Raw genomic sequence first — 12,726 nt, forward strand, 5'->3', positions numbered from 1 at the left:
ACCCCTCTCCCCCGTAAAAACGCCACCTCCGACATGTCCTTCGGAAACTTCCCGAGGGGCACAATCGTCATTCTCACTGAGGGACCATCGCCGGAGGACAGAAACTGAAAGCTTTTGACTCCTACTGCTGCAGCTTCCTCCGCCCTTTCTTATTTTGGTAATTTTTTTAATTTAATCCGGCGCACAGTAACTTTTTAATTTCCCAGGTTCACACAGTGTTACAGAGTCGTCCACCATCATAAATACACACCGACCTTCCCAGTAAAGAGCAGGGAACACCCACATGATTCTGTTCTTTTTCCTCAACTGTTTCCAGCCCTCGAAAAATGAAACTCAAGCTAATAAATCAAAATATTAATTTCTGCATTTTCCTTATTTTTGTCCATGCTGGTTTTTTCGGCACTTTGCTTTTCTCCCACAATATATAGAGGCTCCTTGAGCTCCTCCCTCTCTCCCAAATCCCCACCACTCTCCACTCCTCAAAGGTCTCACCCTTTTTTCTCTTCCGGTGGATTTATCAGAATTTTTAGCTGATAAACCATCCGACATTGCTAGTATAGACCAGTGTTTTAGTATGGAGAAATTTGTGAGACTCGTTTCCTTGGCTCCTCTGCTTCTGCTTCTCTGTTTTCCTCTGGCTCTGGCTGGTCATGACTATGGCGCAGCTCTCAGCAAGAGCATTCTCTTCTTTGAAGCTCAGAGATCTGGTGTCCTTCCCCATAACCAAAGGGTCACTTGGAGATCCCACTCCGGCTTATACGATGGCAAAGCCAGCGGGGTGAGTCATTTGTGTTATGTTTTTACTGTCAAAATTTACAGTTCCCAGCCCTGATACTTATAGATTGATTTCGGTGGTGTAATTTGGTCTGAACTTGTTTGAATCTGTAGGTGAATCTTGTTGGGGGCTACTATGACGCAGGGGACAATGTGAAATTCGGGCTTCCGATGGCGTTCACTGTTACAATGATGTCCTGGAGTATAATAGAGTATGGAAAGCAAATGGCTTCAAGCGGTGAACTTGGGCACGCCTTGGACGCTGTTAAGTGGGGAACTGACTACTTCATTAAGGCTCACCCAGAACCCAACGTTCTCTATGGAGAGGTAGCTTTCAACTCAAAACACTAACAGAACCATTTTTCTAATAACCCTTTCAGTCACTTCAAAAAGCTCTCTACTTGGTTACCATCACTTTGAAAAAGATCTCCAAGTTTCTTTCTTTATTGACTAATCTATCTTTTTTTCTACACGGGATTTGTTTTATTTAATTATATAAAAACGAAACGAAACCCAAATTGGCAAAAGTAATATCATTGTTTATTGATGATGTTTTGTGTTAATAGGTCGGAGATGGGAACACTGACCACTACTGCTGGCAGAGGCCGGAGGACATGACCACCGACCGCCGCGCTTACAAGATCAGCCCGAGTAACCCCGGGTCGGATCTCGCCGGAGAAACCGCCGCCGCCATGGCCGCCGCTTCCATTGTGTTCCGCCGCACCAACCCCGCCTACTCCCGCGAGCTCTTACAACATGCCTACCAGGTTCGCCTCACTCCCTAGTCCCTCCTTAACTAAACAAACGCAACTGTTTCATGAAAAGCACTTCCACTTGTTTTCAAAAGGCGTAACTGTAACTTCTGTGAGGCTTCTAGTTCTGTGTAAGAAAGTGCTTTTACAAAACACCGTTTCCGAGTTCATGCTTTTTTGGCGGGTATTGCGCATGGTAGCCACATGTAGTAGTTAATAGGGCGGTTAAGCTTGACTTGCCATTTCTGTCAGTGTGGTCCTCAAGTTAACATGTTGCAGGCATTTATATCACTAAATTTACATTTACTAAAGCACAGTAAAACAGTGTTATAATATTTGAAACGGTGCCGTATTGGGGACCCATACACTTGAATATGGGTAAATCTTTTACCGCGGACATTTAGGATCGCGGGGGACATTTTCGCCGATGTTCACGGGTACTGTCGCAGTGGACGGTACAGATCTGATACTACTGTACCGTCAGATCTGCACCGTTCATAAGGGACTGGTGAGTAGAAACTAGAAAGTGTGATAGGTCATTAGCTCTCAGTCACGTGCGATTTTTGTCGGTGGTAGTACCGTACACCCACAAAAAGCGCCTACCTATTTATTTCCACTTGTATTTCCAGTAATACCCTTGTACTTTTCTACTATTTTACGGTAAATACCACTCGGTTCAATCTGACACTGGTTCCTTTGTTTTGTTCTGCAGCTGTTTGATTTTGCTGACAAGTACAGGGGCAAATACGACAGCAGCATCACAGTGGCCCAAAAGTACTACCGATCCATCAGTGGCTACAATGTACGTATTTTTGTTTGGGCCCGATTTCTGTGTTTAATTTTTGGGCTTAGAGTCCAGAAGTCCAATTGTTGGTGTCTTGTTTCTGATTGATGGTGTTTGATATGTGCAGGATGAGTTGCTTTGGGCCGCTGCTTGGTTGTATCAGGCTTCCAACAATGAGTACTACTTGAACTACCTTGCTGTCAATGGTGACTCCATGGGAGGAACTGGTTGGGGCATGACTGAGTTTGGTTGGGATGTCAAGTACTCTGGTGTTCAGACCCTTGTTGCCAAGGTACTATATCAGTTTTGCGACTTACAATTTGATTTGAGTTTACGACTGTGTATCAAAAAAATGTAGGTGATTTCGCTTCATTTTGTATATACATTGGTAGTTTATGTATGTTTTAGATTTATGATGCAAATGCTCCAATTAATTCGGTTGTTTGTCTTCCCTGCAGTTCTTAATGCAAGGTAAAGCTGGTAAGCATGCTGCTGTCTTCCAGAAATACACAGCAAAAGCTGAGTACTTCATGTGTTCATGCCTTGGAAAGGGCAGTCGCAATGCGCAGAAGACTCCTGGTGGCCTCCTTTTCCGCCAAAGGTGGAACAACATGCAGTTTGTGACAAGTGCCTCCTTCTTGGCTACGGTCTACTCCGATTATCTTACATCTTCCAGGAGAACTTTGAAGTGTGCTTCTGGCAATGTGGCACCTAGCGAGCTTCTATCCTTTGCAAAATCTCAGGTAATTTGGCAATTACATTTGAATTTTGCAATATGTGTTGTGTGGAAACATGTAACTTGATACTATGGTTTTGTGAATATCCTCAGGTGGACTACATTCTTGGAGACAACCCAAGAGCCACTAGCTACATGGTTGGATATGGAAACAACTATCCTCAACAAGTTCACCACAGGGGTTCCTCAATTGTTTCCATCAAGAAGGATTCTTCATTTGTCAGCTGCAGGGGAGGTTATGCAACTTGGTTTAGCAGGAAGGCTAGTGACCCAAATCTCCTTACCGGTGCTATTGTTGGTGGACCTGATGCCTATGACAACTTTGCTGACCAGAGGGACAACTATGAGCAGACTGAACCTGCTACCTACAACAATGCTCCTCTTATCGGTATATTGGCTCGTCTGGGAGGTGGTCAGAGCAGCTATAACCAGCTTCTTCCAGGTATATACCGACTCTGCTGGTCATTATGAGTTTATTATTAAACCCTTTTTATTTCTATCATAATGCATGGTCATTGATCAACAACTTTTATCACAGTTGTTACATCCCAGCCAAAACAAACCCCAGTACCTAAGCTTACTCCAGCTGCCCCAGCTTCAACTTCTGGCCCAATTGCAATAGCACAGAAGGTGACATCTTCATGGGTTTCCAAGGGAGTAACTTACTACAGATATTCCACAACTGTGACCAACAAGTCTGGGAAGACACTCAATAACCTTAAGCTCACAATATCTAAATTGTATGGTCCTCTTTGGGGTCTTACAAAGACAGGCGATTCCTATGTTTTCCCAAGCTGGCTCAACTCGTTACCTGCGGGAAAGAGCCTTGAGTTTGTCTACATCCATGCTGCTTCTGCAGCAAATGTCCTAGTCTCAAGCTACTCATTAGCGTAGTAAAGGAAAGCACAAGCACTCAATGAAGCAAAGGAGAGAGGTTCACACAGTTTCTGGGATCATAATGTAAGAATTGTGCAGTTATACAGAAATCAGTCCAGAAAGGTCCTTTTTTTTCCTTTCGAATATTACTTTACTTATGATGATTGGGATCTGCTTAGGCTTTTTAGACGAAGTTAGGTCGAAAAATAAGTTTCGAAGATTGGAGAAGAAAGGAGTGAAGAGACGGTTTAAAAGGTGTGCTCATCCTCTTTCACCTCCACTTCAGTAAGTTATATAGATAGGTTTGAGAGAGAGAGAGAAAGAGAGAGAGTAAAAGTTACAGTGTGAGGGGTTGAGGGGTAAAAAGTGGCTTCTCAACCTATTTCAAGAAGTCTTTGTTTCTTTGTACTTCAAAGCAGTTCTCTATGTCTGTCATTTCCTTTTTTGTGTTGTGAATCTTGTAATGTTGTAAGCTTTGCAACATTTCCAAGTCTTTTGAATGGAATATATAGTTTGTGCAATGGCAATGTGTCTCACACCTCTACCTCTTTGTCTGATATTGGTCACAATTTACTTGCTGTCTCACACACGAGCAACTCCCATTAGTCTCATATATGCTCATAGTCATTCCATGCATGCTTGAAACACACATTCTCAAGGCTGGTGCCTATGAAAAGCACCATTCTCATGCCAACGATTTGCTGCATTTGTACGAGCTCTCTATTTAGAGATCCTAATTTGCAGCTGTTATATTCCCTTTCAATATCAAATGCCCAAGAAAAGTACTATATAGACCTAAAGTCCTAAACTACCAAAAACTTATTAGATGGATGTCTTTGGTTAAGTGGTAAGAAGGGCTTATGCTAAATTGCTTGGATATAGAAAGGTGCTAGTGGAGAAGGCCTAGATTTTGCATTTGACAGAGGAGTTCAACAAATTTAAGTTGAAAGGGGAAGATCTCTTGCCCCTGGAGAATTAAAATGCCAGTTCGGGGGATATTGTGAGTTTGACTCATAATAGTTCTTCAGTCAAACCAAGCAATTTGGAGGGAAGCAAATCTTTCTTCCGGACTCCTTACTTCTTTGAAGGCCTTGGCTATGTTCAAGACATACCGATTTAGCATAATTCTTTGCATCTGAGATCCCCATTTTCTTTTTTTTCTTTACTTAAAATCGCTTAACTCACCCATTTTTACATATGTAATAAATCGAATGTAAGACCGGATATAATAATCCGTTGCAATAAACGTGCCCCGATTACCTTGAACATAAAAGTGTGAATTCCGATCACTTTATAATGTATTGTACAATTTGAAAAAAAATAGGGGAATTTTCATATACACCCAATCTTAAAGAGTGGTTTTAAATAAAATCCACCTAATATTCCTATCTGATAGACATCTAAAATGTATCAATTATGATAAATATTATGTCGTATTTTTTCTAAATTTTACATAATTACCACAATTCAACTATAACATATTAATATAATAAATAAGCTTAATTGATGTTGTCTTATTTACCTTAATTATGAGTTTCTCTTCTAACACTAACAGTTTTCAATCAATTTGCAAGAATCATGAATCATGTAGTTTTCTTTATTTTTATGAAAAAATCTAGATTAAGGGAATTCATTCTCTAATCTATACAGAAGGTAACATATAATATGAATAAGATATCTGATCTAAATCTTATACCCTAAACCCTAAACCCTAAACCTTAAACCCTATACCCTGAACCTATACCCTAGCTAACTCTATACCCTAATAAACCCTATACCTTAACCCTATACCCTAAACCCAATTTTGGGTTTTTTTTTTAGGTATATTATCATATCATGCCCTAATTAAAAGGTATATTAGAAACATAAGTAGTAGAGAGTAAAATGTTCTCTCAATTAGGATGAGAAATGATATAATAATATATCTAAAAAGAAGAAAATTAATCAAAGAACAATAACGTATACTTTACAATTAGACATTTTTCAACTATGTAGAGAAACACAAAATGTGAGCTTAAGAATGAAAAGTATCATCCTATTACAAATGACATACTTCTGTATATAACATATATATATATATATATACACACACTCAAGTTAGTAATAACAAGGTAAAAAATTAAAGAATGTAATTGATTATGACAAAGTTAAATCTAACTAAATTTTAGTTAGTATTTGAGTTTCAAATTGATGATAAAATTGAGAAATATACCGAATTTAGCTTTTTACTGTCTGAAGGGCAAATTAGAGAAACCGAGAAATGAAGAAAACTATTAATTATAGACATTTGGTCTATAAGGTATGTTTGCTTATGTGGAGTGGATGTAAAATAAAAGAAAAATATGTATGGATTTATCATAAAAGAGGTATAGTATTTTAAATTTTTAACTAATTTTCTCAAAAAAATAAGCCCAGAAATTGCTCTGCATATCCTGAATACCATTCACTGGATATATCTCGAGACTAACCATACATCCAAAAGTAATAAACATGATATTTTTATAAGTTTTCTGTAAAATGTAGTGCTACAAAGGTTGTATAAACGACTTATACAAGATGAGAAAGAAAACCTGATCAAAAGAAAGAAGGATGAGAATGAAAACATAATGAAAAGAAAAACTAACAAATATATAAAAGCAAAAACAGAACAATACTAGAACTGTAGAAACATATAGCAGTAGATCAGTGGACTTTTCTCTATTATAGTGGACTTTTCTATTATACATATATATGTATAGTATATCAAGTCGTGAACCGTCTGATTTAAATTTTGAATTGCTAAACGATAGGACAACTCACGACGGCTTGATGTATGTATGTCATACAAATCGGGTAGATATATGTCATGTATACCAGCTGAACCCGTACAGCAGTGAGTTCATTGTCTCGAGGAATTGTTGAGCTTAACCACTATGACGGTGATATTATCTTTGCTCCCTCGAGCCAGAGCCAGTTGCGCCAGCAAGGCAGCCGCATTTGCTGCCTGACCTCCGCTCACCCACTCCGAGAACCTCCTCTTAATTTGTACATCCCCCAAAAACCTCGTAACAAACTGACACGCACACTCGTTGGAAACAACATCCCAGAGTCCGTCGCTCGCTATCAACAGAAAGTCGCACGACTCCGTCCTCTTACTGACGGTCACCTCCGGCTCCGCTATCACGTACGGCTTCAGGTAATGGTCTCCGATCGAGCGTGACGTAGATAGCACTCCCAGGACACGGCTGCCTTTCCAGTCTATCACTCTCCCTCCCGCCGCCTCCACTCTTTGCTTTTCGTCCGGACGGTCTGGCTTGTGGTCACGTGACAGAGGTACAGCAACGCCGTCGCGGCACAGAACGGCACGTGAGTCGCCGGAGTTGGCCACCACGATTTCCTCCTTACCCACGACTGCAACAACAGCGCTGCTTCCCACCGTGTTCACCCAACCCTCTATTTCGGGGCCGGCGGCGCCGACCTCGTTATCCATCTTTGTGAAGCAGGAGGCCAGGACCTTCTCCCAGTTGAGCCCTCCGGCGCCGCCGCTTATCAAGGGCTCCACCTCCTGAGCGACGAGCAGGTGCAGTCGGTCACGGCAGGCGTTGGAGACTGATGAGCCGCCGTGGCCGTCGTAGACGGCGAAGAAGTTGTAGCCGTCGAGCTTGGTGAGGGCCATGGCGTCCTTCATGGCTCTCCTCCGGCCGATCACCGATATCGAGCCGTAGGATCCGCATGGGGAGCTTTCACTACTCGCATTCTTATCCTCTTCCTCTTGAGACATGATACTGTCGGTGGTGATGTCCGTCCCCTCCGACGACCATTGACCGGAGGAGGACCCCCCGGTTTCACGTAACTTTGAAATCGCACTACCGTCAATGCTCCGCTGCCTCTTGTTCGTGAAGCACTCATCGAAGGTTGGAGGATCGATGTTCTGTGGATTCAAGCTCTCCATAGGTACCTTCTCTTCTGTATCGTCTTCCACTTTTTTTGTTTTAGTGATCGATATCGATAGTCTCAACTCACATGCATGTTTGGCTTGGTTTGAGCTTCGGTTGCTGCCGTTTCTTTTATACTGAGAAACAGAAGAGATCTCGAGCGTCGGTGACAGGCGTTCCTGCAGATTGGCGCCACGTGCCAGGTCGAAGAGGTGTGCGGGGGGTTTTGATGAGGATGGCGTATATATATTTTTGTGGAGAGGTTATAATTATGGTTAACAAGACACGTTGCCAGCACTGTGGGATACAAGTGGTTTTTGGGTTTCGGCGGGAGAGAGAGGAGAAGAGGTGCTTCTGAATTGTAGCGGGTAGTGGGTGCCGCTGCAACAATGGCAGCTGGCTCTTATTCTTCTCCTTCTTCTTCGTTCTTCGGTTCTTCCTCTTCTCCTCCTTATTCTTATTCTTCTTCTTCTTCACTAGTCAAAATTGGCTCTCCGAGTCTCTGATAGGTAACATTTTCAATTTCAAATCTGAAATGTTGGGTCTTTGACACGTCAAAGGGATGTGCTTGGCGCTTGCCCTACGTGGCATTTGCTGATTATCTGTTTTAAGGAGTACCAGAACTATGAACACGTAGGTAGTATCCCTTTGGCAACGTTTCCAGACTTAATTGGGAAGGATCACGAACACGTAGCACAGAAGGAAACCTAAGAATAACATCAAAAAAGGAAACCTTAATTAAGAACACGAAACAATTTTCCAATGTCACAGAGTGTGATACTCAACTCATTTTTGAATTTTTAACTCAAAGTTATGAACTTTACAAAGGTTTACTTCATATATAAGGAAATATTAATTGACAATTTTCCTAACAATAGACAACTTGAACAACAACAATTCTTGTATACATGATCTGTAAGTAAGATAAGTCTCGATGCAAATTCCGGTGCACCTCTAATGTAAAATGGTCGATCATCTGCGGTAATCGAACTGAACCAATCATGCTGCCGCCTCCTTACGGTGGCGCTGCTCATGGTAACAAGTTATGGGCGACGGCACCAGGTCCACATTCACACACGAAAGAGTACACTGCCACATATGCATCACTATTTTATCTAAATTCATACATGTTGATCGACAATGCTGCAATCTCAAAGGGAAAACTTTGTCATCTCTGTTTCTAATGAAACTATGCTATTTGTAATCTTCGTATAAAATGTGGCGTCCTCAAGTATATCAGGGCGGTTTCTTGATTTATATGCAAGGCAATGATGCATATATTCCAAGCTAGCTATCTAGTTCCTTCGAAGTTTGAACCCACCTCAGTACGTACCTCACACTCGAATCATGATCGATCAGAAACCCAGAAGCTAGCAAGGCAGATCGATCGAGTCTCTTAACTAATATAAAGCTACTGCTATATATTATGTTCTTGCATGTTACTCATAGAGGTTATGATGGTAGTCTCAGTTTGGATTGCATACGTAAAACTCTCTCTGATTCTGACTTGAATCTCCGTGTATACTTCAACATTGTCACCCTTATAATGTCATGATCACCGGCCACATATCTTCTCATACTCTGTGTCATATATCTTGTGTGTAGAATCAGAGAGAAGAATATATATACAAAAAGAGAAAAAAAAATATCAAGCAAGTTACCTGGTTATTTGAGTTTCATCGATGTCAGACAGTGACTTTCTGAGTTTCTGTAAGTATAGTATACTGCGGTTTTATTGTTTTCTTTTGCTATCAGCATCTATATCTATAGCTTAGTGTGTACGTTGTTGTCTCATCGATCGTTTGAAAGGTCAAAGAATTGATTTTTAGTAGTTTCAGAGTTTCAGGTAGGCAGTCCACCGAAACTTCAATCATCTAGCTACTGCATATATGTCTGCAACTATATATGTTAAAGGATAAGATCATTTGACAATAATTGAAAGGCTGGCTAGCGCTTTTTCTTCTTTTTGGTAGCAGACAGTTGAAAAGTTAATTTGTAAGGAAGTTCAAGGTGCCTGAAACAACGACATTCCTAGATGAAAGGAGGGTAGAGGTGAGGGAAAAATCACCGAGGCTGGATAATAAGAAGGAAGGAATTGAAATGTCTGTGAGTCGATAGTTAGCAAAGCATACCAGCGTGCATGGGGCAGTTCAGACATGAATTGCTGGGGAAGTACAAGCATCAAAAAACACGATTCATGAAACACTCTGTAGCTAGTTACAAGTTAACGAAGTATTTTTTATTTTTGACTTAGAGAACCACCATTTACCAATATTTGGAAAAGAGGCGGCACAATTAACAATTTTGGGTTGTCCACGGTACTGAGATGCATATTATACACTTATTTTTCAATTAATTGAACCAAATTAACAACATTGAGAACAAAATTACTACATTTATTTTACACATTTACGTATAATTGAACCAAGTTACTACAATGACAACAAGCTTTATGTTCATAAACTTGTTTTTTATAAATAATAAAGGATTAGATGATATTAACCCCTCGGAGGCAGACAATGTAGGAAACAATCGTCCCACCCGCAATCCGAAAAGAGAAGGGTCTGCTACACTATGTTCATAAACTTGTAAAATGTCTTAAGTTGAGTAATTACATCTAATAAAAAATTACCAAAGTAATAATTATCTTTACCAAAATGACAACAAGTTAATTATTGTCGTAAATGTATGTATCACGGATAGGCATGTACCTGAGAAATCTCTTACAATCTTTACATAAGTAGAATAGAAACTTTTATAGACGAATTAAGAATTCATCTTTTCTAATAACTTTGTTTCCATTTAGTGACTAATCTTTTATGCCGAATTTTCTACAGGATAAGATAGTGTTGTCGTAAATATCAACTCGATATTCTCTTTAGCTCGTCTTTCACATTCTATATATTCGTTCATAAAATAAAGAAAAATTAGGTACAACACCTTTTTATGACGGATTCTTCATTAACTCTTTCGCAGCTGACATATTCCAACAACATTTTGTCAAAATGATAGAAATAATTGTACGTAGGAAACAATCATTTGTGACGAAATGTTCGTTTGACAAAGATTGTTTAAATCTCTTTTATTTTCTATTTTAGCTCACATCACCTATTTTTATCTCGTTGATGCAAATTGAAAATTTTTTTTAACAAATTATCATGAATAAAACATGATAGAAACTATTACTCGCGAACATCATTTATTGTTCTGCCTATCTCTTCTAGCACTATCGATCTTGTCATCTAGAGGCGTAGACAAGGGAGGGCGAGAAAGGTCAATTAGATTATTGACCCTTCTCAATTTCGGAACTAAGCAACCATTGGTTTAATATTTAATAATATATTAGATTAATGACCCTCCTAATCATATGAGAAAATATGAAAGTAAAAGAAATATGTTTTTACTTATGCCCCCATTCACCCCCCACAAGTCTATTAATTGGACTCGTCTCCACCATCTTTAAATATATATTACATTTTATTTATTAACTGATTAACCAACGATGGTTCACATATACTGTATATGTATATGTTAAGGTTTATACACTTTTTCTTCTTTCTTATGGTCAATCTCTCTTTGCCATTCTAGTGTCGTCTTTAGTGTTTCTCACCTTTTCACCCACAAATGCCAAGTTAAACAGTCAGTCTGATAGTACTCTTTTTTAGTAGGCAAGATCAATCAACAAACATAGCTCAAAGAATCGAATTCTTTTTGTTTTGCACGTAGATTCGATAGACATAATCAATATGTTTTATTATGTGTTATCGCGTAGTTTAGAGGAATAAGACAGAATTATGATTTGATATAAGATATGAAATGGTTATTCCATATGTGAAGATATGTTTCATGAATATATATTTCTCTCTAAATAATCAACTAAAAGTCATAAGAACGACATATTTATATAAGCTAATATATGTGAGTTTTTTTTTTCTGGTATAATCAATATATTATTTGATGAAGTTCTTGTTTGGTATAATCGCCATCATGTAAGTTTTGACCCTTTTAGCTAGCAATTTTGGCTACACCATTGGATGCATTGGCAAAACTGAGACACTACACTGAAACTAGAGCTCGGCACAATGCCTTTTCCCTCTCTGCTAGACCTGCTGTTTTATTTAATTTTTTTGAAAGTAAACATCATATATATAATTGAAAGTCAGAATGACTAATACAATGACCACAATTGTGCCATTACATTAAACAATTAGCTCATTTATTGTGAGCTTAGCATAGATAATAAAATTGATACAATAAGGTACCAAAGTTGAAAATACTATCGCCAAAGCAATCGATTGCGGTGCTTCAAGTATCTGCAACCACTTAACTGTAGCAATTAGGTTAAAGTCTGCTGACTACAACCCTAACTACACTAGTTGACTTTAGAAAAAGTCATTAGCCGCCTATAACAAGTTATTGACTTAATGAGGATCGAAGTAGCCCAAAAGAAAGTCTCAATTCGGGTCCAACAAAGGCAGCCCAACATGAACCAGCATCACCCATGGAGATCGATATTAGAGGTTGTCGAAAACAACTAGACCTGCTTTTTTCTTTGACTCTTTAGAAGTTGGTTATATTAAAGGTTTTAATTTGTAGTATTTTGTTTTATCTTTGTTGTCGAAAAAAACTATCACTTGTAAACATGGTTAATTAAAGATCCTCCGTAGCAAATTAAACACTTTGAAACTTTCTCCTAATACTTAAGTGGTAGAACCATAATTGAAATATAATGTATAGGAACATGTGATTGATGTATGTGATTTCTTGGGGCTCAAACCAAATTGTTGAACAAGTAATTCGAAGTCAAAATTCTATTAAGAAATAGAAAAGAAAAATAAATAAGAAAAATATAATCATATATCCTTTTTCGGTTTTCCCACTATCAAAACT

General features: G+C 39.0%; 2 protein-coding genes across 2 annotated transcripts; one reads left to right on the forward strand and one right to left on the reverse strand.

The window, feature by feature from the left end:
- The first annotated feature begins 452 nt into the window (after positions 1 to 452).
- LOC101312726 (endoglucanase 6-like) lies at positions 453 to 4,439 on the forward strand. The gene is made up of 8 exons (XM_004298849.1): positions 453 to 778; positions 889 to 1,101; positions 1,341 to 1,541; positions 2,239 to 2,328; positions 2,438 to 2,602; positions 2,769 to 3,053; positions 3,140 to 3,488; positions 3,585 to 4,439. Exons 1-8 carry the CDS (start codon positions 575 to 577, stop codon positions 3,938 to 3,940), a joined length of 1,863 nt encoding a protein of 620 aa, XP_004298897.1. The 5' UTR covers positions 453 to 574; the 3' UTR covers positions 3,941 to 4,439.
- A 1,958-nt stretch (positions 4,440 to 6,397) lies between these two features.
- Positions 6,398 to 8,343, reverse strand: LOC101313017 (probable protein phosphatase 2C 8-like). Its single transcript, XM_004298850.1, has one exon. It carries the CDS (start codon positions 7,851 to 7,853, stop codon positions 6,801 to 6,803), a length of 1,053 nt encoding a protein of 350 aa, XP_004298898.1. The 5' UTR covers positions 7,854 to 8,343; the 3' UTR covers positions 6,398 to 6,800.
- Positions 8,344 to 12,726: the final 4,383 nt, after the last annotated feature.

Source organism: Fragaria vesca, linkage group LG5 (assembly GCF_000184155.1).
Source record: "Fragaria vesca subsp. vesca linkage group LG5, FraVesHawaii_1.0, whole genome shotgun sequence".
NCBI classification, from domain to species: domain Eukaryota; kingdom Viridiplantae; phylum Streptophyta; class Magnoliopsida; order Rosales; family Rosaceae; genus Fragaria; species Fragaria vesca.